This window comes from Anomaloglossus baeobatrachus, chromosome 2 (genome assembly GCF_048569485.1).
Source record: "Anomaloglossus baeobatrachus isolate aAnoBae1 chromosome 2, aAnoBae1.hap1, whole genome shotgun sequence".
Taxonomy (NCBI): Eukaryota; Metazoa; Chordata; class Amphibia; order Anura; family Aromobatidae; genus Anomaloglossus; species Anomaloglossus baeobatrachus.
Genome location: NC_134354.1, coordinates 795,154,841 through 795,182,061, shown reverse-complemented (window position 1 = coordinate 795,182,061; position 27,221 = coordinate 795,154,841). Strand labels below are relative to the sequence as shown.

At 47.1% G+C, this 27,221-nt stretch overlaps 1 protein-coding gene across 1 annotated transcript; it reads left to right on the top strand.

The window, feature by feature from the left end:
• The first annotated feature begins 10,468 nt into the window (after window positions 1-10,468).
• LOC142290105 (olfactory receptor 52K1-like) lies at window positions 10,469-11,452 on the top strand. Its single transcript, XM_075334040.1, has one exon. It carries the CDS (start codon window positions 10,469-10,471, stop codon window positions 11,450-11,452), a length of 984 nt encoding a protein of 327 aa, XP_075190155.1.
• Window positions 11,453-27,221: the final 15,769 nt, after the last annotated feature.

Genomic DNA, 27,221 nt, shown 5'->3' with positions numbered 1-27,221 from the left:
TATGTATTTTGTATGTAACCCCCTTCTCATGTACAGCACCATGGAATCAATGGTGCTCTATAAATAATAATAATAATAATAATAATAATAATAATAATAATAATAATAATAATATACAGGAGATGCCCAGGTTATACCGGCTGTACATATATAATTATATACAGGAGATGCCCAGGTTATACCGGCTGTACATATATAATTATATACAGGAGATACCCAGGTTATACCGGCTGTACATATATAATTACATACAGGAGATACCCAGGTTATACCGGCTGTACATATATAATTACATACAGGAGATGCCCAGGTTATACCAGCTGTACATATATAATTATATACAGGAGATGCCCAGGTTATACCGGCTGTACATATATAATTATATACAGGAGATGCCCAGGTTATACCAGCTGTACATATATAATTATATACAGGAGAGGTCCAGGTTATGCCGGCTGTACATATATAATTATATACAGGAGATGTCCAGGTTATACCGGCTGTACATATATAATTATATACAGGAGATGCCCAGGTTATACCGGCTGTACATATATAATTATATACAGGAGATGCCCAGGTTATACCGGCTGTACATATATAATTATATACAGGAGATGCCCAGGTTATACCGGCTGTACATATATAATTATATACAGAGGATGCCCAGGTTATACCGGCTGTACATATATAATTATATACAGGAGATACCCAGGTTATACCGGCTGTACATGTATAATTATATACAGGAGATGCCCAGGTTATACCGGCTGTACATATATAATTACATACAGGAGATACCCAGGTTATACCGGCTGTACATATATAATTATATACAGGAGATGCCCAGGTTATACCGGCTGTACATATATAATTATATACAGGAGATACCCAGGTTATCGGCTGTACATATATAATTATATACAGGAGATGCCCAGGTTATACCGGCTGTATATATATAATTATATACAGGAGATACCCAGGTTATACCGGCTGTACATGTATAATTATACACAGGAGATGCCCAGGTTATACCGGCTATACATATATAATTATATACAGGAGATGCCCAGGTTATACCACCTGTACATATATAATTATATACAGGAGAGGCCCAGGTTATACCGGCTGTATATATATATATATATATATATAATTATATACAGGAGATGTCCGGTTATACCGGCTGTACATATATAATTATATACAGGAGATGCACAGGTTATACCGGCTGTACATATATAATTATATACAGGAGATGCCCAGGTTATACCACCTGTACATATATAATTATATACAGGAGAGGCCCAGGTTATACCGGCTATACATATATAATTAAATACAGGAGATGCCCAGGTTATACCACCTGTACATATATAATTATATACAGGAGAGGCCCAGGTTATACCGGCTGTACATATATAATTATATACAGGAGATGCCCAGGTTATACCAGCTGTACATATATAAATTATATACAGGAGATGCCCAGGTTATACCGGCTGTACATATATAATTATATACAGGAGATGCCCAGGTTATACCAGCTGTACATATATAATTATATACAGGAGATGCCCATGTTATACCGGCTGTACATATATAATTATATACAGGGATGCCCAGGTTATACCGGCTGTACATATATAATTATATACAGGAGATGCCCAGGTTATACCAGCTGTACATATATAATTATATACAGGGGATGCCCAGGTTATACCAGCTGTACATATATAATTATATACAGGAGATGCCCAGGTTATACCGGCTGTACATATATAATTATATACAGGAGATGCCCAGGTTATACCGGCTGTACATATATAATTATATACTGGAGATACCCAGGTTATACCGGCTGTATATATATATATATATAATTATATACAGGAGATGTCCGGGTTATACCGGCTGTACATATATAATTATATACAGGAGATGCCCAGGTTATACCGGCTGTACATATATAATTATATACAGGAGATGCCCAGGTTATACCACCTGTACATATATAATTATATACAGGAGAGGCCCAGGTTATACCGCTATACATATATAATTATATACAGGAGATGCCCAGGTTATACCACCTGTACATATATAATTATATACAGGAGAGGCCCAGGTTATACCAGCTGTACATATATAATTATATACAGGAGATGCCCAGGTTATACCAGCTGCACATATATAATTATATACAGGAGATGCCCAGGTTATACCGGCTGTACATATATAATTATATACTGGAGATACCCAGGTTATACCGGCTGTACATATATAATTATATACAGGAGATGCCCAGGTTATACCGGCTGTACATATATAATTAAATACAGGAGATGCCCAGGTTATACCGGCTGTACATATATAATTATATACAGGAGAGGCCCAGGTTATACCGGCTGTACATATATAATTATATACAGGAGATGCCCAGGTTATACCGGCTGTACATATATATATATAATTATATACAGGAGATGTCCGGGTTATACCGGCTGTACATATATAATTATATACAGGGGATGCCCAGGTTATACCGGCTGTACATATATAATTATATACAGGAGATACCCAGTGTTACGAGGGGGACCCGGGGAAGCGTGCCAAGATGGGAAATGGACAGCTTCCGCCGGTCAAGGTCCACTGTGCGCGGGTTTCTGCTAGCGATCGTCTGGAATGTCACAGACGATCTATGTACACCGGTCCGCCCTAACCCGTGAGGGTTGTATGGCACAGATCTCACGGCTCGGTGTACCTGTTGCACGGGGGGAAGCACAGAGGTGCCCACGCACGTGTGCCAGTGGAAGTCCCGAGAATATGGCACAAGGGTAGCACAGAGGTGCCCACGCACGTGTGCTTTCAATAACCAGGTGAGTCCGGTGGAGACTCGAGGAGCTCACCTGGGACAGGAACACGGCCTGTTGAAGGAGATACTGCCGGAGCAGCAAGGGCCAAGCCCACAAAAGACAGTAATGCCTGAGCAGTGGCGTGGCAGCACGCTGCCAGACATCCAAACATAGAAGGACAGTTGCGCACCGCCATGATGGCAGGGGGAGCTTTTAAGGAGGTGTAGCTCCACCCAAGGGCGGGCACGAGATGGACGTGACCCAATCAGGATTCGTGTCGTCTTGGCCCGGCCAGTCAGGATTCAGCACATCACCAGCCTCGTTATCGGGCCGTGTGATATCAGTGAGCGAATCAGAAGACGTCACGTGGAGCACATGCTCATCTTCCTGCCTCTGAGTCATAAAGGCGGGATCCCCGGTTTCACAATGTGCAGAGATAAGGGACGTCTTGCTGCTTCCCTGAGCATCCATCCGTTGCACACTGCGCAACCTCTCAGACCCTCTGTGATGCTGAGCAGGAGGGCTCGTGGCAGGCAAGGGATGAGAGTCCACTCCATTCCTTGCAAGGGGAGAACCACCAGGTGTCACCCTTCTGCTGCGTCTCTGAGGAGGCAACTCCTGCAGACTGTGCTGTCTCCCAGACCTTTGGTGCTGCTGAGCAGGAGGGCTCGTGGCAGACAAGGAATGGGGGACCACCTCATTCCTTGAAACAGGAGAGCCACGAGGTGTAACACCCAGGTTATACCGGCTGTACATATATAATTATATACAGGAGATGTCCAGGTTATACCAGCTGTACATATATAATTATATACAGGAGATGTCCAGGTTATTCTGGCTGTACATATATAGTTATATACAGGAGATGCCCAGGTTATACTGGCTGTACATATATAATTATATACAGGAGATGTCCAGGTTATACCAGCTGTACATATATAATTATATACAGGAGATGTCCAGGTTATACCGGCTGTACATATATAATTATATACAGGAGGTGCCCAGGTTATACCGGCTGTACATATATAATTATATACAGGAGATGCCAGGTTATACCGGCTGTACATATATAATTATATACAGGAGATGCCAGGTTATACCGGCTGTACATATATAATTATATACAGGAGATACCCAGGTTATACCGGCTGTACATATATAATTATATACAGGAGATACCCAGGTTATACCGGCTGTACATATATAGTTATATACAGGAGATGCCCAGGTTATACCAGTTGTACATATATAATTATATACAGGAGATGCCCAGCTTATACCGGCTGTACATATATAATTATATACAGGAGATGCCCAAGTTATACTGGCGGTACATATATAATTATATACAGGAGATGCCCGGGTTATACCGGCTGTACATATATAATTATATACAGGAGATGCCCAGGTTATACCAAACTGTACATATATAATCATATACAGGAGATGCCCAGGTTATACCGGCTGTACATATATAATTATATACAGGAGATGCCCAGGTTATACCAGCTGTACATATATAATTATATACAGGAGATGCCCAGGTTATGCCAGCTGTACATATATAATTATATACAGGAGATGCCCGGGTTATACCGGCTGTACATATATAATTATATTCTGGAGATGCCCAGGTTATACCGGCTGTACATATATAATTATATACAGGAGATGTCCAGGTTATACCGGCTGTACATATATAATTATATACAGGAGGTGTCTGGGTTATACCAGCTGTACATATATAATTATATACAGGAGATGCCCAGCTTATACCGGCTGTACATATATAATTATATACAGGAGATACCCAGGTTAATACCGGCTGTACATATATAATTATATACAGGAGATGCCCGGGGTTATACCGGCTGTACATATATAATTATATACAGGAGATGCCCGGGTTATACCGGCTGTACATATATAATTATATACAGGAGATGCCCAGGTTATACCGGCTGTACATATATAATTACATACAGGAGATGCCCAGGTTATACCAGCTGTACATATATAATTATATACAGGAGAGGTCCAGGTTATGCCGGCTGTACATATATAATTATATACAGGAGATGCCCGGGTTATACCGGCTGTACATATATAATTATATACAGGAGATACCCAGGTTTTACCGGCTGTACATATATAATTATATACAGGAGATGTCCAGGTTATACCGGCTGTACATATATAATTATATACAGGAGATGCCCAGGTTATACCGGCTGTACATATATAATTATATACAGGAGATGCCCAGGTTATACCGGCTGTACATATATAATTATATACAGAGGATGCCCAGGTTATACCGGCTGTACATATATAATTATATACAGGAGATGCCCAGGTTATACCGGCTGTATATATATAATTATATACAGGAGATACCCAGGTTATACCGGCTGTACATGTATAATTATATACAGGAGATGCCCAGGTTATACCGGCTGTACATATATAATTACATACAGGAGATACCCAGGTTATACCGGCTGTACATATATAATTATATACAGGAGATGCCCAGGTTATACCGGCTGTACATATATAATTATATACAGGAGATACCCAGGTTATCGGCTGTACATATATAATTACATACAGGAGATGCCCAGGTTATACCGGCTGTACATATATAATTATATACAGAGGATGCCCAGGTTATACCGGCTGTACATATATAATTGTATACAGACGATGCCCAGGTTATGCCAGCTGTACATATATAATTATATACAGGAGAGGTCCAGGTTATGCCGGCTGTACATATATAATTATATACAGGAGATGCCCGGGTTATACCGGCTGTACATATATAATTATATACAGGAGATACCCAGGTTTTACCGGCTGTACATATATAATTATATACAGGAGATGTCCAGGTTATACCGGCTGTACATATATAATTATTTACAGGAGATGCCCAGGTTATACCGGCTGTACATATATAATTATATACAGGAGATGCCCAGGTTATACCGGCTGTACATATATAATTATATACAGAGGATGCCCAGGTTATACCGGCTGTACATATATAATTATATACAGGAGATGCCCAGGTTATACCGGCTGTATATATATAATTATATACAGGAGATACCCAGGTTATACCGGCTGTACATGTATAATTATATACAGGAGATGCCCAGGTTATACCGGCTGTACATATATAATTACATACAGGAGATACCCAGGTTATACCGGCTGTACATATATAATTATATACAGGAGATGCCCAGGTTATACCGGCTGTACATATATAATTATATACAGGAGATACCCAGGTTATCGGCTGTACATATATAATTACATACAGGAGATGCCCAGGTTATACCGGCTGTACATATATAATTATATACAGAGGATGCCCAGGTTATACCGGCTGTACATATATAATTGTATACAGACGATGCCCAGGTTATGCCAGCTGTACATATATAATTATATACAGGAGAGGTCCAGGTTATGCCGGCTGTACATATATAATTATATACAGGAGATACCCAGGTTTTACCGGCTGTACATATATAATTATATACAGGAGATGTCCAGGTTATACCGGCTGTACATATATAATTATATACAGGAGATGCCCAGGTTATACCGGCTGTACATATATAATTATATACAGGAGATGCCCAGGTTATACCGGCTGTACATATATAATTATATACAGAGGATGCCCAGGTTATACCGGCTGTACATATATAATTATATACAGGAGATGCCCAGGTTATACCGGCTGTACATATATAATTATATACAGGAGATACCCAGGTTATCGGCTGTACATATATAATTACATACAGGAGATGCCCAGGTTATACCGGCTGTACATATATAATTATATACAGAGGATGCCCAGGTTATACCGGCTGTACATATATAATTGTATACAGACGATGCCCAGGTTATGCCAGCTGTACATATATAATTATATACAGGAGAGGTCCAGGTTATGCCGGCTGTACATATATAATTATATACAGGAGATACCCAGGTTTTACCGGCTGTACATATATAATTATATACAGGAGATGTCCAGGTTATACCGGCTGTACATATATAATTATATACAGGAGATGCCCAGGTTATACCGGCTGTACATATATAATTATATACAGGAGATGCCCAGGTTATACCAGCTGTACATATATAATTATATACAGGAGATGCCCAGGTTATACCGGCTGTACATATATAGTTATATACAGGAGATGCCCAGGTTATACCGGCTGTACATATATAATTATATACAGGAGATACCCAGGTTATCGGCTGTACATATATAATTACATACAGGAGATGCCCAGGTTATACCGGCTGTACATATATAATTATATACAGAGGATGCCCAGGTTATACCGGCTGTACATATATAATTATATACAGGAGATGCCCAGGTTATACCAGCTGTACATATATAATTATATACAGGAGATGCCCAGGTTATACCGGCTGTACATATATAGTTATATACAGGAGATGCCCAGGTTATACCGGCTGTACATATATAATTATATACAGGAGATACCCAGGTTATCGGCTGTACATATATAATTACATACAGGAGATGCCCAGGTTATACCGGCTGTACATATATAATTATATACAGAGGATGCCCAGGTTATACCGGCTGTACATATATAATTGTATACAGACGATGCCCAGGTTATGCCAGCTGTACATATATAATTATATACAGGAGAGGTCCAGGTTATGCCGGCTGTACATATATAATTATATACAGGAGATACCCAGGTTTTACCGGCTGTACATATATAATTATATACAGGAGATGTCCAGGTTATACCGGCTGTACATATATAATTATATACAGGAGATGCCCAGGTTATACCGGCTGTACATATATAATTATATACAGGAGATGCCCAGGTTATACCGGCTGTACATATATAATTATATACAGAGGATGCCCAGGTTATACCGGCTGTACATATATAATTATATACAGGAGATGCCCAGGTTATACCGGCTGTATATATATAATTATATACAGGAGATACCCAGGTTATACCGGCTGTACATGTATAATTATATACAGGAGATGCCCAGGTTATACCGGCTGTACATATATAATTACATACAGGAGATACCCAGGTTATACCGGCTGTACATATATAATTATATACAGGAGATGCCCAGGTTATACCGGCTGTACATATATAATTATATACAGGAGATACCCAGGTTATCGGCTGTACATATATAATTACATACAGGAGATGCCCAGGTTATACCGGCTGTACATATATAATTATATACAGGAGATACCCAGGTTATCGGCTGTACATATATAATTACATACAGGAGATGCCCAGGTTATACCGGCTGTACATATATAATTATATACAGAGGATGCCCAGGTTATACCGGCTGTACATATATAATTATATACAGGAGAGGTCCAGGTTATGCCGGCTTTACATATATCATTATATACAGGAGATGCCCGGGTTATACCGGCTGTACATATATAATTATATACAGGAGATACCCAGGTTTTACCGGCTGTACATATATAATTACATACAGGAGATACCCAGGTTATACCGGCTGTACATATATAATTATATACAGGAGATGCCCAGGTTATACCGGCTGTACATATATAATTACATACAGGAGATACCCAGGTTATACCGGCTGTACATATATAATTACATACAGGAGATACCCAGGTTATACCGGCTGTACATATATAATTATATACAGGAGATGCCCAGGTTATACCGGCTGTACATATATAATTATATACAGGAGAGGTCCAGGTTATGCCGGCTTTACATATATCATTATATACAGGAGATGCCCGGGTTATACCGGCTGTACATATATAATTATATACAGGAGATGCCCAGGTTATACCAGCTGTACATATATAATTATATACAGGAGATGCCCAGGTTATACCGGCTGTACATATATAGTTATATACAGGAGATGCCCAGGTTATACCGGCTGTACATATATAATTATATACAGGAGATACCCAGGTTATCGGCTGTACATATATAATTACATACAGGAGATGCCCAGGTTATACCGGCTGTACATATATAATTATATACAGAGGATGCCCAGGTTATACCGGCTGTACATATATAATTGTATACAGACGATGCCCAGGTTATGCCAGCTGTACATATATAATTATATACAGGAGAGGTCCAGGTTATGCCGGCTGTACATATATAATTATATACAGGAGATACCCAGGTTTTACCGGCTGTACATATATAATTATATACAGGAGATGTCCAGGTTATACCGGCTGTACATATATAATTATATACAGGAGATGCCCAGGTTATACCGGCTGTACATATATAATTATATACAGGAGATGCCCAGGTTATACCGGCTGTACATATATAATTATATACAGAGGATGCCCAGGTTATACCGGCTGTACATATATAATTATATACAGGAGATGCCCAGGTTATACCGGCTGTATATATATAATTATATACAGGAGATACCCAGGTTATACCGGCTGTACATGTATAATTATATACAGGAGATGCCCAGGTTATACCGGCTGTACATATATAATTACATACAGGAGATACCCAGGTTATACCGGCTGTACATATATAATTATATACAGGAGATGCCCAGGTTATACCGGCTGTACATATATAATTATATACAGGAGATACCCAGGTTATCGGCTGTACATATATAATTACATACAGGAGATGCCCAGGTTATACCGGCTGTACATATATAATTATATACAGGAGATACCCAGGTTATCGGCTGTACATATATAATTACATACAGGAGATGCCCAGGTTATACCGGCTGTACATATATAATTATATACAGAGGATGCCCAGGTTATACCGGCTGTACATATATAATTATATACAGGAGAGGTCCAGGTTATGCCGGCTTTACATATATCATTATATACAGGAGATGCCCGGGTTATACCGGCTGTACATATATAATTATATACAGGAGATACCCAGGTTTTACCGGCTGTACATATATAATTACATACAGGAGATACCCAGGTTATACCGGCTGTACATATATAATTATATACAGGAGATGCCCAGGTTATACCGGCTGTACATATATAATTACATACAGGAGATACCCAGGTTATACCGGCTGTACATATATAATTACATACAGGAGATGTCCAGGTTATACCGGCTGTACATATATAATTATATACAGGAGATGCCCGGGTTATACCGGCTGTACATATATATTTATATACAGGAGATGCCCGGGTTATACCGGCTGTACATATATAATTATATACAGGAGATGCCCGGGTTATACCGGCTGTACATATATAATTATATACCGGAGATGCCCAGGTTATACCAGCTGTACATATATAATTATATACCGGAGATGCCCGGGTTATACCAGCTGTACATATATAATTATATACCGGAGATGCCCGGGTTATACCAGCATGGTCCATATCACTATGTACAGTACTATACGTTGCTCAGGTTTTATCTGCCATATTTACACCTCAGTTAGCTCTTTTCTCCTAATGCTGATATAATCTGTTCTTCCTCAGGTATAAGGTCTCGGATGATGATATGGAAGCATCTGGTCTGAACAGGAGCGTATCCTTCTCGTATACAGAGTTCATCTTGCTCCCATTTCCTGGGGTGACCTTTTACCGCCAGATCCTCGTTGTTCCAGTTTTCGTAGCTTACAGCTTAATTCTGGTCCTCAACCTCCTTATTCCGTTCACCGTCTGGTGGGAGAGGAGCCTTCACGCCCCCATGTATATCCTCATCGGTCTCCTCCTCACCGTGAACGTCATCAGTACCACCACCGTTATCCCCCAGATGTTGCTCAGCTTCTTGGGACAGAACCGGATCTCTCTGTCCAGCTGCCTGGCTCAAATGTTTTTTGTCTACTCTGCCATCATGTTTAAGTCATTGGTGTTCCTTCTGATGGCCTTTGACCGGTTTGTTGCCGTTTGTCATCCACTGCGATACTACGATATTATCAGCAAGAACACGTTTCTCCAGATGTGGGCGGCTGGACTTGCTCGGAATTGTATCCTTGTGTCTCTCGTGGTTTTCTTGGCCTCCAGGGTCCAATACTGTAAGTCGAACTTGATCCAAAACTTTGTGTGTGAGTATGTGGTGCTCCTCAGCTTGGCTTGTGGAGACGTCTCGAGGGCTCAGCTAGTTGGTCTATTGGTGAGGACTGTGGTCACTGTCTCGGACGTCACCATACTCCTGGTCTGTTACTTGAGGGTTCTCCATGTGGCCCTGAAGATTGCTGTGGGAAGTAGAAGACATAAAGCCCTACGTACCTGTGGGATGCATCTCTTGGTGGCTCTTACAGTCTACTCCTGTGGCTTCCTGTCCTCTATCTTGTACAAAGCCGAAGAATCTATTTCACCTGACTCTCAGAACCTGTCCAGCATCATCTACTTCCTTTTCCCGGCAGCTCTGAACCCCGTTATCTATGGTTTAGGGGTGAATGAAATCAAAGACTGTCTGGTGAAGAAATTAATGGCAAATATTTGGGGACAACAGGCGTTGGTGTCTCGTGTTGTTCGATAATCAAGTAAAGGTTTGGCCTTTCAGACTGGACTTATCGTCTGCTCTTCACCGTTAGTGGCCACTTTTCTACGTCCACATGTGGTTTCTCATATTATTGATGATCCTTTTTAGGTGACTTTCTGCTGTAAATTTATCACTGCAAACTTTTTTCTGGTATATGACATTTTATAATTTCTCAAGGTCAATGCAGCAAGTGCCAAAACAATGTACAGGGAGCTCTGCTCGAGGCACGTCTGCTCACGTGACGAATGCTGCGCATATGCCATAATTGCATCTAATGCTGGGTTGTATTGTGAGATTCTGGTGGAACGTGACTTTCTGCCACATAAGACACAGACTATATAGAGGCTGCAAGCAGGAAAAAATGCGTGTGTGGCTGGGACCACATGATGTTCCTGGGAAAACTGGGAAATGTGCAAAACAGAGACTTCATGACCATCGGGCAGAGAAGAGTAACCGTGTCTGCTGGGAAGGTGGCAACACCTCTCCTTCCAGCACAAAGGAGACAATTCATTCCCCACCTGAGATTGAGGACCAGAATCCGATGGGGCCACCAGTCTGAAGGAAGGACGCGAAGAGTACCAATAACCGTGTGGAGCATTCATTAGACTCTAGAACTTTCCGAGAGCAGGGTCGGCACCCACACGCATCACAAGTTGTGCATTGTCAAAGTAAAAATGTGTTTCATTCATTATTTTTTAGTGTTTTTACTTTCTTTTATCCATATAACTTATTTTACACATTTACCTCTGTGTAAGAGAACATCCTTTATTTTTGCTTTCATCTCTTTTTGTCCACCGTCTAGGATTTGTGTCTTTAGTCACTGACGTATCGGTGTGATGGCTCTGCTTTTACAGGAGTTGTATTTTTTGTTTGTCCACTCATGGGACCATTTATGATCACCCTTGAACCATTGTTTTTATAAACCTACAATAGTTCCTAAAAGGAAAAGAGTCCAAGCCTGAAACATACAAACCAAAAAAGTGAGGATCCCCAAATAGGGAAGATTACCATAAGTGAGAGGGACCCGTGAAGGCTAAGGACCAAAAACAATACTGACACAAGGAGCAGGTAATGACGGCTCAAAATTTGCCAGGAGGATCTGAGCAGGGCAGATCAAAGTATTGTAGAGCGCATGAACGGGACTTCAATGCCGGCTATTGTGGATGACGTCGGACGCGTCATGCACCCAGGCTTCAGAAGGAGGACAAGGGTGGGCAAAAGAGGAGGTGCCAGACCCAGAGAAAGGGTGTGACGCCCTGGAGAATCCAGGTAGTCACAAATAGGCCTCTGCATAACATCACTCCCACATTTAGGAAACATTCAGCCAACCATTTAAACCCTAGTCACCCCCTTAGGAACAGATAGACACACCAGTGGGCTTGGCCAGGCGGTTGGTGCACACCCACCCAGGGGTTTAGACAGCCCGGGCCGGGAAAGTAGACAGTTGAGTCAGATGAGTGTTGAAGTTCAAGTTGAGAGGAGCTGGGGCTAGGTGTAGTCCCAGCAGGAGGAGAGAGAACTCATTTTGACAGGTACCAGGGTAGGAGCCCTGGTGCCTTGGCTAGGAGGCAGACAGTGGTCTCTGTCAGCAGGAGATGGGAAGACGGCTTGGCGGAACCGAAACGTGCCGGGCCAGGGTTGTAGCCCGCCGGTACCGACACGTGGAACCGACCCGGAAACCGTAGCACAAAGGGGGGGTACTCGGACCCTGAAGCCAGAAGCCAGAACCGACTGGAGCTGGTTAATTAACCGATTGAGGCCAGAACTAGAGGTTCTGTCCCACCCAAAGTCCCTCATAGAAGACAACAGCCCACCGATAGGAGATAAGCGGTCACCGCCAAGGCCCATAGATCCCACGGGCCAGCATCTGCGGGCACGGCTCCTTAGGCCACATCCAGCCGGGAGCGGACTCCTACGTTACACACGGGGAAGTCATACACACAGAAAACAGTGCAGGAGAAGGATAGAGACCACCAGCCGGGTGTGGGACCCGAGTACATCGAGCTGCGGCACCTGCCACCACCACCTTGGTTTACCAGAGACTCGTGTGTAATTTGCCAACAGTGAGTACACCAACATCCCCTGCGGCCGTCACTCTCCCTGCATCTGAGCCATCGGGTCCCGGGGCCACCATCCCTCCCCACGGAGGGTTGCTGCACAACATCTCCCCCGGATGTCCCGCAACAGCAGCGGTGGTGTCCCACTTCACCACACACAGTGGGTGGTGTCACGAACTTATAACGTACATATACGTCCCCAATCCACAACCCCTTTTAGTTGAAGTGGCTGCAAGACCCCCGGGTCCGGAGACCCTCGAGCCACCCACAAAAGGCCCGAATCCGAGCAGCGCCGGCTGCTGGCACGGGGGCGACACAAGGGCACTGCACCAACCGTTTAGGTGAGTATTATAAAGTCAATTTTACATTCTACACAGCGGCCTGGGCTCTTATATACAGTATGTTATAATGCTGTATATAAGAGCTCACTGGTGGTGGCTGCAGCTTATAGGCCCCAAATCTGGTGACAGGTTCCCTTTAAGGCTTACGGTACCACTCATCCGGTATACGGTATAGGAATATCAGGCTGAAGGGGATATTGGTAGATCCAAATGGAGTATCTGTGGCACCCCTGACGCTGTTGTATTTTCTTGCTTTGAAATGTTTTAATGACCTGTAACTGGTATTGTTGAAAATGTTTGAAACGTTTTGAAATTATTGCTTCCTCCCATAAAGGGAAGGATGTCATCTTGTTAACCTGTTACATGCATATAAAATTGCAGTGTTAACAGTGTTTTGTTGCAGCCCGGGAGTGCTGCCATTTGCCGTGGGGGAATGTGGCACCCCTGAGGCTCTGGTCGCCATAGAGTACTGCACCTCAGTTAAGGGGCGGTATCCATCTCAGGTAAGGAGGGGTTAATCACCGGTGTTCCACATTCACACTCTACATACATCTTAGAAGCCTTCTCACAGGGGGATGGGCTCAGGGTAGATAGGGGGGTGGCCATCACGAGGCATGGAACTTCCCCGGTCACTGAAGTTAGTCACCTGGGGGGCGGGTTCCACTGGGGGATAGAAGTAATAAAAGTACACAAGTACTAAAGTAATAAAAGTACACAAAGCAAATGGGAGACTTTTATGAGCATCCTGAATAGGGCTTGTGCAGAAAATATACCCTATGGGAACAAACATGCTAGAAATAGGAGGAAACCCCTATGGCTAAATAGAGCTGTAAGGGAAGCAATAAAAGAAAAACAGAAAGCCTTAAAAGAATTAAAGAGGGTAGGTAGTGATGAGGCATTATATAATTATAGAAAAATAAATAAAATATGTAAAAAGCAAATTAAGTTAGCTAAGTTTGAGACAGAGACTCATTGCGAGAGAAAGTAAAAATAATCCTAAAATATTCTTTAACTACATAAACAGTAAAAAACTAAAAAGCGATAGTGTTGGCCCCCTTAAAAATAGTCTTGGTGAAATGGTGGAAGGGGATGAGGGTAAAGCCAACCTGCTGAATGACTTTTTTCTATGGTTTTTATACAAGAAAATGCCATGGCAGATGACATGACCAGTGATACCATAAATTCACCCTTGAATATTACCTGCTTAACCCAGCAGGAAGTACGCCGCCGCCTCGAAATCACTAAGGGTGACAAATCTCCGGGCCCGGATGGCTACACCCCAGAGTACTACAGGAATTGAGTTCTGTGATAGATAGACCATTATTTTTAATCTTCTCAGATTCCTTAATAACAGGGTCGGTACCGCAGGACTGGCGCATAGCAAATGTGGTGCCAATATTCAAAAAGGGGACAAAAACTGAGCCGGGAAATTATAGGCCGGTAAGTTTAACCTCTACGGTTGGTAAAATCCTTGAGGGTTTCTTGAGAGATGCTATACTGGAGTATCTCAAGAAAAATAACCTTATGACAGAGTATCAACATGGGTTTATGAGGGATCGATCCTGTCAAACTGATCAGCTTCTATGAAGAGGTAAGTTCAAGCCTGGACCCGGGAAATGCAGTGGATGTTGTGTATATGGACTTTTCAAAAGCTTTTGATACGGTGCCACACAAAAGGTTGGTACATACAATGAGAATAATGGGGATAGGGGAAAATAGGTGTAACTGGGTTAAAAACTGGCTCAGAGATAGGAAACAAAGAGTGGTTATTAATGGTACGTACTCGGACTGGGTCTCAGTTCATAGTGGGGTACCACAGGGGTCAGTATTGGGCCCGCTTCTTTTCAACATATTTATTAATGACCTTGTTGGGGGCATGCGGAGCAGAATTTCAATATTTGCAGATGATACTAAACTCTGCAGGGTAATCAATACAGAGGAGGATAATTTTATATTACAGGGAGATTTATGTAAATTGGAGGATTGGGCTGAGAAGTGGCAATTGAAGTTTAATGTAGATAAATGTAAGGTCATGCACTTGGGTAGAGGAAATAACATTTATGATTATGTACTTAATTGTAGAACACTGGGTAAAACAGACACGGAAAAAGACTTGGGTGTATGGGGGGATGGTAAACTTCACTTTAGTGGACAGTGTCAGGCAGCCGCTGCCAGGGCTAATAAAATAATGGGATGTATTAAAAGAGGTATAAGTGTTCATGAAAAAAATATAGTTCTACCTCTGTACAAGTCACTAGTGCGACCGCACTTATATACTGTGTACAATTCTGGTCACCGATATACAAGAAGGACATAGCTGAACTGGAGAGGGTGCAGAGAAGACCACCAAGATTATTAGAGGAATGGGGGGGCTGCAATACCAAGACAGGAAAAACGAAGGCTTAGGGGGGATCTAATCACAATGTATAAATATATGAGGGGACAGTACAGAGACCTTTCCAAAGATCTCTTTACACCTAGGCCTGCGACTGGAACACGGGGGCATCCGCTACGTCTTGAGGAAAGAAGGTTTAATCATAATCACAGACGAGGATTCTTTACTGTACGAGCAGTGAGACTATGGAACTCTCTGCCGCATGATGTTGTAATGAATGATTCACTACTAACATTTAAGCAGAGCCTGGACGCCTTTCCTGAAAAATGTAATATTACCAGTTATGTATATTAGATTTTATGACAGGGTATTGATCCAGGGAACTAGTCTGATTGCCGGATGTGGACGAAGGAAGGACATTTTTTCCCCATTGGAGCTTATTTGCCACATTGGGGGTTTTTTTTCCTTCCTCTGGATCAACATGTTAGGCTACGGGTTGAACTAGATGGACTTAAGCCCACTTTACACGTTGCAATTAGTTGTACAATCGCATTTGCGATGTGACACGCCCAGGTTGCATACGGGATCTATGAGATTGCACGTAGGTCGTTCATTTGCTGTCACACGAGCGTTAGTAGTCTATGTTAAATTGGTCAATTGTGTGTGCGATCCTTTAGATCATGTGTTCTGTGACGTATGCATTGGGCACCTTTTTTTTTTTTTATTTATTGACTTGCCAAGCGTGTGTAATGTGTAGGGATGCGTTTTTACTATGTCATCTGCCGTTCAGCTCTGCTACATGGCCGCTAACAGCAGACACAGACAGCCATGTAGCAGAGCTGAATGGCCGCTAACAGCAGCCACAGACAGCCATGTAGCAGAGCTGAATAGCCCCTGACAGCAGCCACAGACAGCCATGTAGCAGAGCTGAATGGCAGATGACAGCAGACACAGACAGCCGTGTAGCAGAGCTGAATGGCAGATGACAGCAGACACAGACAGAGCCGCACGGTCAGAATGAACTTGGGTGAACTTCACCCGACTTCATGGTCATGCTGCGGCTCTGTCTGTGTCGCGCCCTGATTAGCGGTCACCAGTGAAGGACTCACCGGTGACCGCTAATCTCCTAAATTACTGAAGTTAGCAGCCCTCTCTCATATACTCACCAATCCCCGATCTCCGGCGCTGCACGGCGTTCACACTGCTCCGGCGGCTTTTACTGTTTTGAAAAAGCCGGCCGCCCATTAAACAATTTCGTATTCCCTGCTTTCCCCGCCCACCGGCGCCTGTGATTGGTTACAGTGAGACACGCCCCCACGCTGAGTGACAGGTGTCACACTGCACCCAATCACAGCAGCCGGTGGGCGTGTCTGTACTGTGTAGTGAAATAAATAATTAAATAATTAAAAAAAACGGCGTGCGGTTCCCCCCAATTTTAAAACCAGCCAGATAAAGCCATACGGCTGAAGGCTGGTATTCTCAGGATGGGGAGCTCCACGTTATGGGGAGCCCCCCAGCCTAACAAAATCAGCCAACAGCCGCCCAGAATTGCCGCATACATTATATGCGACAGTTCTGGGACTGTACCCGGCTCTTCCCGATTTGCCCTGGTGCGCTGGCAAATCGGGGTAATAAGGAGTTATTGGCAGCCCATAGCTGCCAATAAGTCCTAGATTAATCATGTCAGGCGTCTATGAGACACCCTCCATGATTAATCTGTAAGTGACAGTAAATAAACACACACACCCGAAAAAATCCTTTATTAGAAATAAAAACACAAACATATACCCTGGTTCACCACTTTAATCAGCCCCAAAAAGCCCTCCTTGTCCGGCGTACTCCAGGATGCTCCAGCGTCGCTTCCAGCGCTGCTGCATGGAGGTGACCGGAGCTGCAGCAGACACCGCCGCTCCGGTCACCTCCACGCAGGTAAAGAAGACAGCCGCGCGATCAGCTGATCTGTCACTGAGGTTACCCGCTGTCACTGGATACAGCGGTGGCCGCGGGTAACCTCAGTGACAGCAGCTGATCGCACGGCTGTCTTCATTAGCTGCGTGGAAGTGACCGGAGCGGCGGTGTCTTCTGCTGCTCCTGTCACCTCCATGCAGCAGAGCTGGAAGCGACGCTGGAGCATCCTGGATTACGCCGGACAAGGAGGGCTTTTTGGGGCTGATTAAAGTGGTGAACCAGGGTATATGTTTGTGTTTTTTATTTCTAATAAAGGATTTTTTCGGGTGTGTGTTTATTTACTGTAATTTACAGATTAATCATGGAGGGTGTCTCATAGACGCCTGACATGATTAATCTAGGATTTAGTGGCAGCTATGGGCTGCCAATAACTCCTTATTACCCCGATTTGCCAACGCACCAGGGCAAATCGGGAAGAGCCGGGTACAGTCCCAGAACTGTCGCATCTAATGTATGCGGCAATTCTGGGCGGCTGCTGACTGATATTGTTAGGCTGGGGGGCTCCCCATAACGTGGAGCTCCCCATCCTGAGAATACCAGCCTTCAGCCGTATGGCTTTGTCTGGCTGGTTTTAAAATTGGGGGGACCGCACGCCGTTTTTTTTAATTATTTAATTATTTATTTCACTACACAGTATAGACACGCCCACCGGCTGCTGTGATTGGGTGCAGTGTGACACCTGTCACTCAGCGTGGGGGCGTGTCTCACTGTAACCAATCATAGGCGCCGGTGGGCGGGGAAAGCAGGGAATACGAAATTGTTTAATGGGCGGCCGGCTTTTTCAAAACAGTAAAAGCCGCCGGAGCAGTGTGAACGCCGTGCAGCGCCGGGGATCGGGGATCGGTGAGTATATGAGAGAGGGGGATAGACTGACATGGACAGAGAGTGAGGGACAGAGATAGTGACCGACTGACAGAGATTAGTGAATGACAGACATTGTGAAGCGCTTCAGAACGCAGCTTTTCAGCTGCGCTCTGAAGCGGACCTTTTTTAAGCTGCGGTGCAGAGCGCACACCTGCGCACATAGCATCAGACAACAAAATCGTATGAGGGATGTCACACGTTACAATTCACTAGGTTCGTGCAACAAAACGCTCAATTCTAGAGAATGATACGATGTGTTTGCGATCAACGGTTTTGCGTTCAATCCTGATCGCAAGTAGATGTCACACGCAGATACCTCACAAACTATGCCGGATGTGCGTCACTTACAACTTGACCCCAACGACGGATTGTGAGATATATTGAAGCGTGTGTAGCGGGCTTTAGAGTCTCCCTTCAACCTTAAAAAGTATGATACTATGATACTATTGAAGTGACTAGCCTGGGAGGCCTCTGGTTGTGTAGTCGTGGCAGCACTGTATTCAAGGCACATCCCTGGCTTCATCACTTCTTTAATGTTGAGAGAGTGTATGTCGGTGTCTTCATCGGCCGATGCACAAAAAGGCTGCAGGCAAAAGTCCAGATGCAATAAAAACGACATTTATTCACAAAGATAAAACACTCCGGGCAGCAGATTCCGGCAATATTAGTGGAGCTGGGGACACCCTGCCCGAACGCACCCTCTGGTGGGAATATGCCCAAAGTACTCCGCTTCCTACGGGCTTCCACTCTTCAGCCAAGCATACACCGGACCCACACCGGCAGAATAGGCTTTGAGGTTGCGTTCACCTCCTTATCTCAGGTGTCCCTTGATGGTCCGCTCACACAATCACACTTGCCGCTGCAGATGTGCACTCTCCGCTGCCCCGGATCCTCTCTCTCCACACACATTCAGACCTTGCCTAGATATCCGGCCGACTCCTCCTCCCCGGTGGCAACAGCCGTCCCACCCGGCCACTAGGGGGGTGCCCTAACACATCATATACAATAATAAAAATCAACACTTTTAATAATCACAATGCCGGGTAACTATGCTAAACTAGTAGGGGGTAGGCCCACCCACTACATGCCTCCCCTCTTAAAATCCGAGCCTCCCGGCAAGGCTCTAAAACTTTAAACATATTGACACATAAAAACCTTTTGGGTCAGTCCTCAACAGCGGCACCAGTTCAGCGGCACTCCCGGTCTTTAGGGGCGCTTAATGGCGCAGCAGCGCTCCCGGTCTCTGGATAGCGCCCGGAGGCTCAACAGCGCTCCCGGTCTTAGATGGGCGCCCGGAGGCTTCAATAGCGCTCCCGGTCTTTGCTGAAGGTGCCCGGAGGCTTCAAAAGCGCTCCCGGTCTTTGCTGGAGGGCAACGGGCCCGTAAAACTTTTCAACAACAATGGAACTTTCTGCCGGTCTGGAACAACACCGGTCTTTGAAGGTGCTGAAGTTAACAACTTACTCTGGGGGCCAGGCTCGCTTCCATTCTTCCGCTTGAGCCTGGATATAGGCCCCCAGAGATTGTCCCGGCTGGCGGCGGATTCGCCTGAAAGACACAGGGGCGAAAGGCGGCTCCGCCGGTGCAGCTGCTGCAGCTCCTCTTGGGGGTGATGGTGTCTCTGCCCGAGATGGCGGTGGTGCGTCCAGCATGATGACCGGCTTGTTTGTAACATTTTGCGTTACCGCTACCACGGTTGGAACCTTCTCCGGGTCAGGGGCCGATGCAGTCGCTGTTTCCGGGACAGCAGCCAAGACACGCCGGGGTTGAGAGGGCGCGGGCGGGAGCGATCTGGCATGGCTCCGGCGCCGCTCTTGCTGCTCCTCCCACTCAATCTCCTCCTGCCACTGCTCCGCTTCCCGGGTGGTTGGCATGCGGGAGACACAAACAGCAAACAGGCCGCGGCTACCTGCGTCCGGCAGGAACTGGACTTTCTCGCCCGGCCACAAAGTATGGAGTCGCTTGGGCAGTCCTTCCACGTCGAGATGAACTCTATTATAAAAGTAATCATCCCCGGTCTCGACTTCTCGGATGAATCCATATCCGTCCTGCTGGTTGAACTTAACAACCACCCCGGTCACAAACTGCTGTGCCAGCTCCTCGCCACCAGAACCGGACAGCATTTCCCGGACGATGGTCTCGGCCAGGAGACGTTCCTGGACGGGGTCAGGCTTCGGGGTCGGGACCCTGGGGCGCGGCTCCGCAGGCGGGGCGATGACTGGATCCCAGAAGAAGCCCAGGTGATCTTTCTCCAAGCGCTCAGCAAACTCCTCAGCCGGCTCCGGCACAAATGGGGAAGCGGCGGCGTTAAGCTGCGGGGTCTCCCATGGGAAGACTGCAACCCCCGGACGGTTTGGCATGGGTGGGGTGGCATAGGTCGCCTTCACCTCTGTGATGGTGCTCCCGGTTTGAGCATCCCATGAGGTCTTCCAGGAAACTTTGTCCGGCCTGGTGGAACCTCCCGGTCCAATGGGAAGGTCCGCCAACGCGGCCTCACTAGCAGGGGCGAACCGGGGTCGACCTCGACCGAGGCTGATTAGGGCCATAGTCGTTGCCAACTCCGCGGGTTGCCCAAAGGTCTCCATCTCGGTCTCCGACAATATCGCTGGTAATGGCGGTGATGTCGACGCTGAGACTGGGGAAAGTGGAGGCGGGTCTTCGTTTCCCGCTCTTAAACGGACTCCACCCCCAGCCTCACGCATCATCTTGACTCCTCCGCTGAGGTACTTCTTTTTCTTTTTCTTCATCTTCAATGCCCTGGAGCTGGCGCCTCCCCTCTTTGGGCGGAGTACTCTGTCCTTTTTCTTCGGCGCCGGCCAGCCCCAGGCTCTTCTTTTGGCGCCAACTTTTCGCGCGCTCTCGTTATCTTCACAGACGACGGCCATCTTGCCGCCATCTTGTGCCCGGTCCAACGCCTTGGGCACTTCTTCCTCCCACCATGGGACTGGAAATCTGTTCTCATAGCCCGGAGACGGTGCACTCGGCACCACTTGGTCTCCGGCTTCTTGGGTTCCTGGCAGGGGAATCGGATCCTGCCGACTACGCCACCTGAAGTGACAAGACTGGGAGGCCTCTGGTTGTGTAGTCGTGGCAGCACTGTATTCAAGGCACATCCCTGGCTTCATCACTTCTTTAATGTTGAGAGAGTGTATGTCGGTGTCTTCATCGGCCGATGCACAAAAAGGCTGCAGGCAAAAGTCCAGATGCAATAAAAACGACATTTATTCACAAAGATAAAACACTCCGGGCAGCAGATTCCGGCAATATTAGTGGAGCTGGGGACACCCTGCCCGAACGCACCCTCTGGTGGGAATATGCCCAAAGTACTCCGCTTCCTACGGGCTTCCACTCTTCAGCCAAGCATACACCGGACCCACACCGGCAGAATAGGCTTTGAGGTTGCGTTCACCTCCTTATCTCAGGTGTCCCTTGATGGTCCGCTCACACAATCACACTTGCCGCTGCAGATGTGCACTCTCCGCTGCCCCGGATCCTCTCTCTCCACACACATTCAGACCTTGCCTAGATATCCGGCCGACTCCTCCTCCCCGGTGGCAACAGCCGTCCCACCCGGCCACTAGGGGGGTGCCCTAACACATCATATACAATAATAAAAATCAACACTTTTAATAATCACAATGCCGGGTAACTATGCTAAACTAGTAGGGGGTAGGCCCACCCACTACACTATGATACTATGATAAGTAGGCGCAACACACATACATTAGACAAGTCGGGACCATAGTTCTGACAAGACACTTCTGGAACTCTTGGACTTTACTAGGCCCCGGGTTTGAAGTGGGAGCTCAGCCCGGGTACCTAACTGCTGAGGGGGACATCCTAGGAAAAGGACACACTCTCTCTCCCTCTCTCTTCAAACACCGGTGGTGATCCCTTACTTGCTTGGGATTGACCGGAGCCCAAGACGGCAGAGACCAGCACTTGGGTGCAGCTTTAAATCAGGGGACTGCCGAACCCCCTTCGTCATCCACCCGGGGCCCGCTCCGCCTGTGGGGAACGACACCATGCCGGCTGTCATAACACCTGCCCCGGTGAAGAATTCTTCAGCGGTGGGTACTCTCTGGCCGCATACCACAGGTGGCGTCACGACAAACTCTCCCCAATCACCTCGCTTTCCTTTTACTGCACGCCTCGGGGCAACGAAACTGGGCAAGGCCACCCGTGACATCGCCTGACCTGACCCTTAACAGCCCAGCAACGAGTAGGTTAACCACCTGCCTCGTAGGGCGCTGCATATCTGTATCTTTGTTAGATTCAAATCGAGTATCTGTATCTTCAGTGGCCGACAACCATCCGGAAAAGGTCAAAACAGGAACGGGTTTAGCAAAGGGGTTTTGTGCTGGTAACACCTAAGGATGTCTTCTGGAAATCAGTTCTCAGTACCACAACAAATGCTCGCTTTCCCAATGTGGCACGAACACCTTTCACACGCTTAGTATAGAGTCTCTATAAGTACCAGTACTCTCAATAAACGGGCCAAGAGCAGCTCACCCCACATTTGCTCTCTGCGGGCCTGGTCCATACACTGTCCTGTACCTGACCACACAGAATCTTTTGTTCACAAGGTGCAAAGACCCCCCTGTGGACATGAGGTGATATTGCAGGCATTACTTTCACATTCTCACATGCCACCCCACTTGAGATTGGAGTTCTCAACACACCTTCCAAGATGAAATCGTTCTGTACATAGACCTTTGCAGACCTGTAGCCGGTGCCTCTGCTTCAGGCTCTTCACTGGAGGTAACCTCGGGAGAAGCTGATGACGAAGCTCCCTCATGAACATTCACACCAAGGGGCATTGCGACTGGAATGGACACCTCCTCTTGTACACTGTCCCTGGGAGAAAGTGTGACACCTTGGACTATTCAGGTCGTCACAGGGTTCTGCACAATCTGCCCTTCAGTACTGCCTCCACCAGCATTCACAAATCCTAGATACATCTTGCACCACACCTGTCAGGCACACCAGTGGGCTGCTTAAGCAGGAATAGGGCCATCCACCTAGGGGTCAGGCAGGGAGGTGGGAAGTGTCAAGAGAGTCGAGTAGAGACCTTCGAGCTGTGAGGAGCTCTGAGGAAGCTGGAAGTTGTAGCTCCCAGGGGAGAAGCAGACTAGGTCGGGGATTAAGGCTAGGTGCCTGGAACCCATCAAGAAGGACGGTCAGCAGCCTGGTCCTATCACCGGGATGGCACCGAAGGCACGTCGGGGTACATGGACCCTAGGTTGGGGAGAAGCTTCAGGCAACCTGGAAATTAACCTGCGGAGGACAGGGCCTTTATGGACTGTTCCCAAACAGCTCAGAGATCGGAGGCACTAGCGCAACGAGGGGGATAGGGCTTTCCTAGCAAGCAGCCCACTGAAATCCCAAGTGTGAGCTCCTGAGAGCAGGCTCCTTCACAGCCACAGTGGCGAGCGGGGGACCGGAAAGCTCCAAGCTACCGGGCCACTACGGACAATCTAAATTGGTGCCAGGAGGCAGGTTACAGACCACCAGGCAGTACTGCAGGGGACGGGACCCGGACGAGCTCCCCTCGAGAGGCAACGGCAGTCAGAGACTTGGTTTACCCTGTTGTCAGCGTCTGTTTCATTGCTGAGTGAGTACCCGACTGACCCCTGCACTGTGTCCACGCATCATCATGCAGAGACCCGGGGCCTAGTCCTTCCCGTGGAGCGTAACGTCATCTTGCCGCCCCACTTCATCACCCCGGGAAATCCCAACGGCAGTGGCGGTACTCCCAATTACCGTACACCATGGGTGGCATCATGAACTATACCAATCCCGGTAAATAACCCCCTTTTTCATTTGAGTGTGGCCCCCAGCTCCCGGGTCCGGAGACCCTCGAGCCACGAGTAATCGCCACCCCCGGATCCGAGCGGTTCGGTCCGCTGCAGGGGCAGCACAAAAGCACCTAGACATACAGGGCAATATCACAACAGGGGAATGGTTAGCAGACATTGGAGTGGGTACAGCCCACCAATTCACTTCACCAAAGGTGCCCACCTCCCAACTCCCCTCAGGCGCCATGGGAATGGACACAGGGTCCTCGAATTGACACTGTCTTAGCATGGTATAGTGGGGTTTACGGGTCGGTCCCTCAGTTCCCACAGGTTCGTACATGGGAATTTCAGGGCCCACTTACCACATATGGCGCTATTTCCCATCAGGCATCTAGGTTGCTGGACCAATGTTTTACCCCCACCAGTACTCTATCCCCGGGGTAGAAGGGTTCAGTCTGTAATGGTCGTGCATTCTTGTGTGTCACCTGACTTAGCCGACCAACAACTACCTGGTGCACCACTCTCCATCGACATCGGTGTTCACGGGCCCACTCGGAAGTGGTCCACAGAGGGTTAGTGGAGGGGTCTGGTGTGGCGCCCTGGACAAGCCAGGGGCCACAGGTCACAACACCCACACACCCCACACTCCCGGTCAGGCACACCGAAGTCAGACACAAAACCTTTGTTGCCTTCCTCCAGGGGCTGATGTCCACACCAGGGGGTGGAGCCAGGCGGTTGGCCCTGCCCACCGAGGAGTTCACAGTCCTGGAGGCGGGAAAAGCAGACAGTTCAGTTTAGGAAGCGAAAGTGAGAGGAGTAAAGTGGCAGCTGAGCAGACTGAAGTTGGTCCGGGTGTGTGGCCCGGACGGATCAGCAAGGTTGGCAGACGGTGGTAACCGTCTGCAGGAGTGGCCTATTGGAGTTTACCGTAAGGACCGTGGACGGGCGGTGGCCCGGCGGTACCGGACCGGTACGCAAAGAGAAGCCAGCACCATCTGGCAGGGGCTTGCGGACTCCAGCAAGGCTAGGAGTCGCCGTGAATTTGCCAAATCCGTTAGCGAAGGGAACCTCCTGGGTTTCCCAGCAGCCAAGTCCCGACAGAAGGCAACAGTCCAACCGAGAGAGGGAAACACCGCCACCGCCAAGGCAACCGTTTCTCAGGGCCAGAGCCTGCGGGCAAAAGGGGCTCCTCCAGCCCATATCCAAGCTGGGGAGCGGGTTACCGGTAGGAACCCATTGGAACCATCTACCGTACATAGGGAAAGGCAGTCATCACCAACCTGCCGGGAGAAACAACACCGCAGCCGCCTGTGGGACCCGTCCATCCAGCCGTGTGTTTTACCGAGAACTGTGTCCTCATCATTGGCTGAGTGAGTACCACCGTGCCGTGCGGCACAGCGCTGCCCCCGCGACCATGCACCTCGTCAGGCCCCGCAACCCGCCTGCCATCCATCCCTACCCCCATCACCGGGCCCCGGGACAACCAACCCCCTACCCACGGAGAGGAGAACTAACAACAAAGCTGCTCCCTGTCACCGCTCCCGGGATCCCCGTCCAGAGCAGCGGTGGTGTCACCAATATCACCACAACCGTGGGTGGCGTCACAGACAATAATCAAATCCCCACCATCCAATCAATCCCAACCCCTTTTCACTCACGGGCGAGGAGTGCCGCTCGAGTCCCCGGGATCCAGCCCACCACTCGAGCCACCACCGAGCAGTAGCGGCAGGCGCAGCAGCAGCAGCGGCTGGACCCGAGCAGTGGGAGAGCGCAGCGTCCCCTCCTCCGCCCGCGACATCTGGCATATGTAAATCCTCAGTCTCCCTGCAGGCCCTACTGAACAACAACATGTGGGGAGTACCCAGTCGTGTAGTGCACATGATTGTTATAAGGTCACATTAACTCAGGATGGTACTCAGGCCAGCGGGATGGCTGTTAACTTTCCAGGGTCCTTAGCTTTTGAAAACGAGTGCACTTGAAGCCCTTGCAAGCGCCATTACCCTGCATTTGGTAGGACATTGTTCTCCATTGTTCAGTGCTATTGTCGCAGGCGGGGAGGACGCCGCTGCGCTCGCTAACGCTCGGGTATGGCGCTGCTGCGGCTGATGCTCGGTGGCTCGAGCGGTGGGCCGGATCTGGGGACTCGAGCGGCGCTCCTCGCCCGTGAGTGAAAGGGGAGGTGATTTGGTTTGGGGGATTTAGTCCGTGACACCACCCACGGGTTGTGGTGAAGATGGGCAACACCGCTGCTGGTGACGGGGATCCCGGGAGCGATGGTGCGGAGCAGCTGCGATGTTGTTTACCCCCTCCGTGGGTAGGGGTTGGTGGTCCTGAGGCCCGGTGATGTGATGGGGCTGCAGGGTCGGTGAGGTGCAGGGTTGCAGGGACAGCGCGGCGCAGTGC

What these genes read in the sequence shown, in the direction of transcription:
- LOC142290105 (XM_075334040.1), top strand. Translation starts at nt 10,469, where the DNA reads ATGGAAGCATCTGGTCTGAACAGGAGCGTATCCTTCTCGTATACAGAG.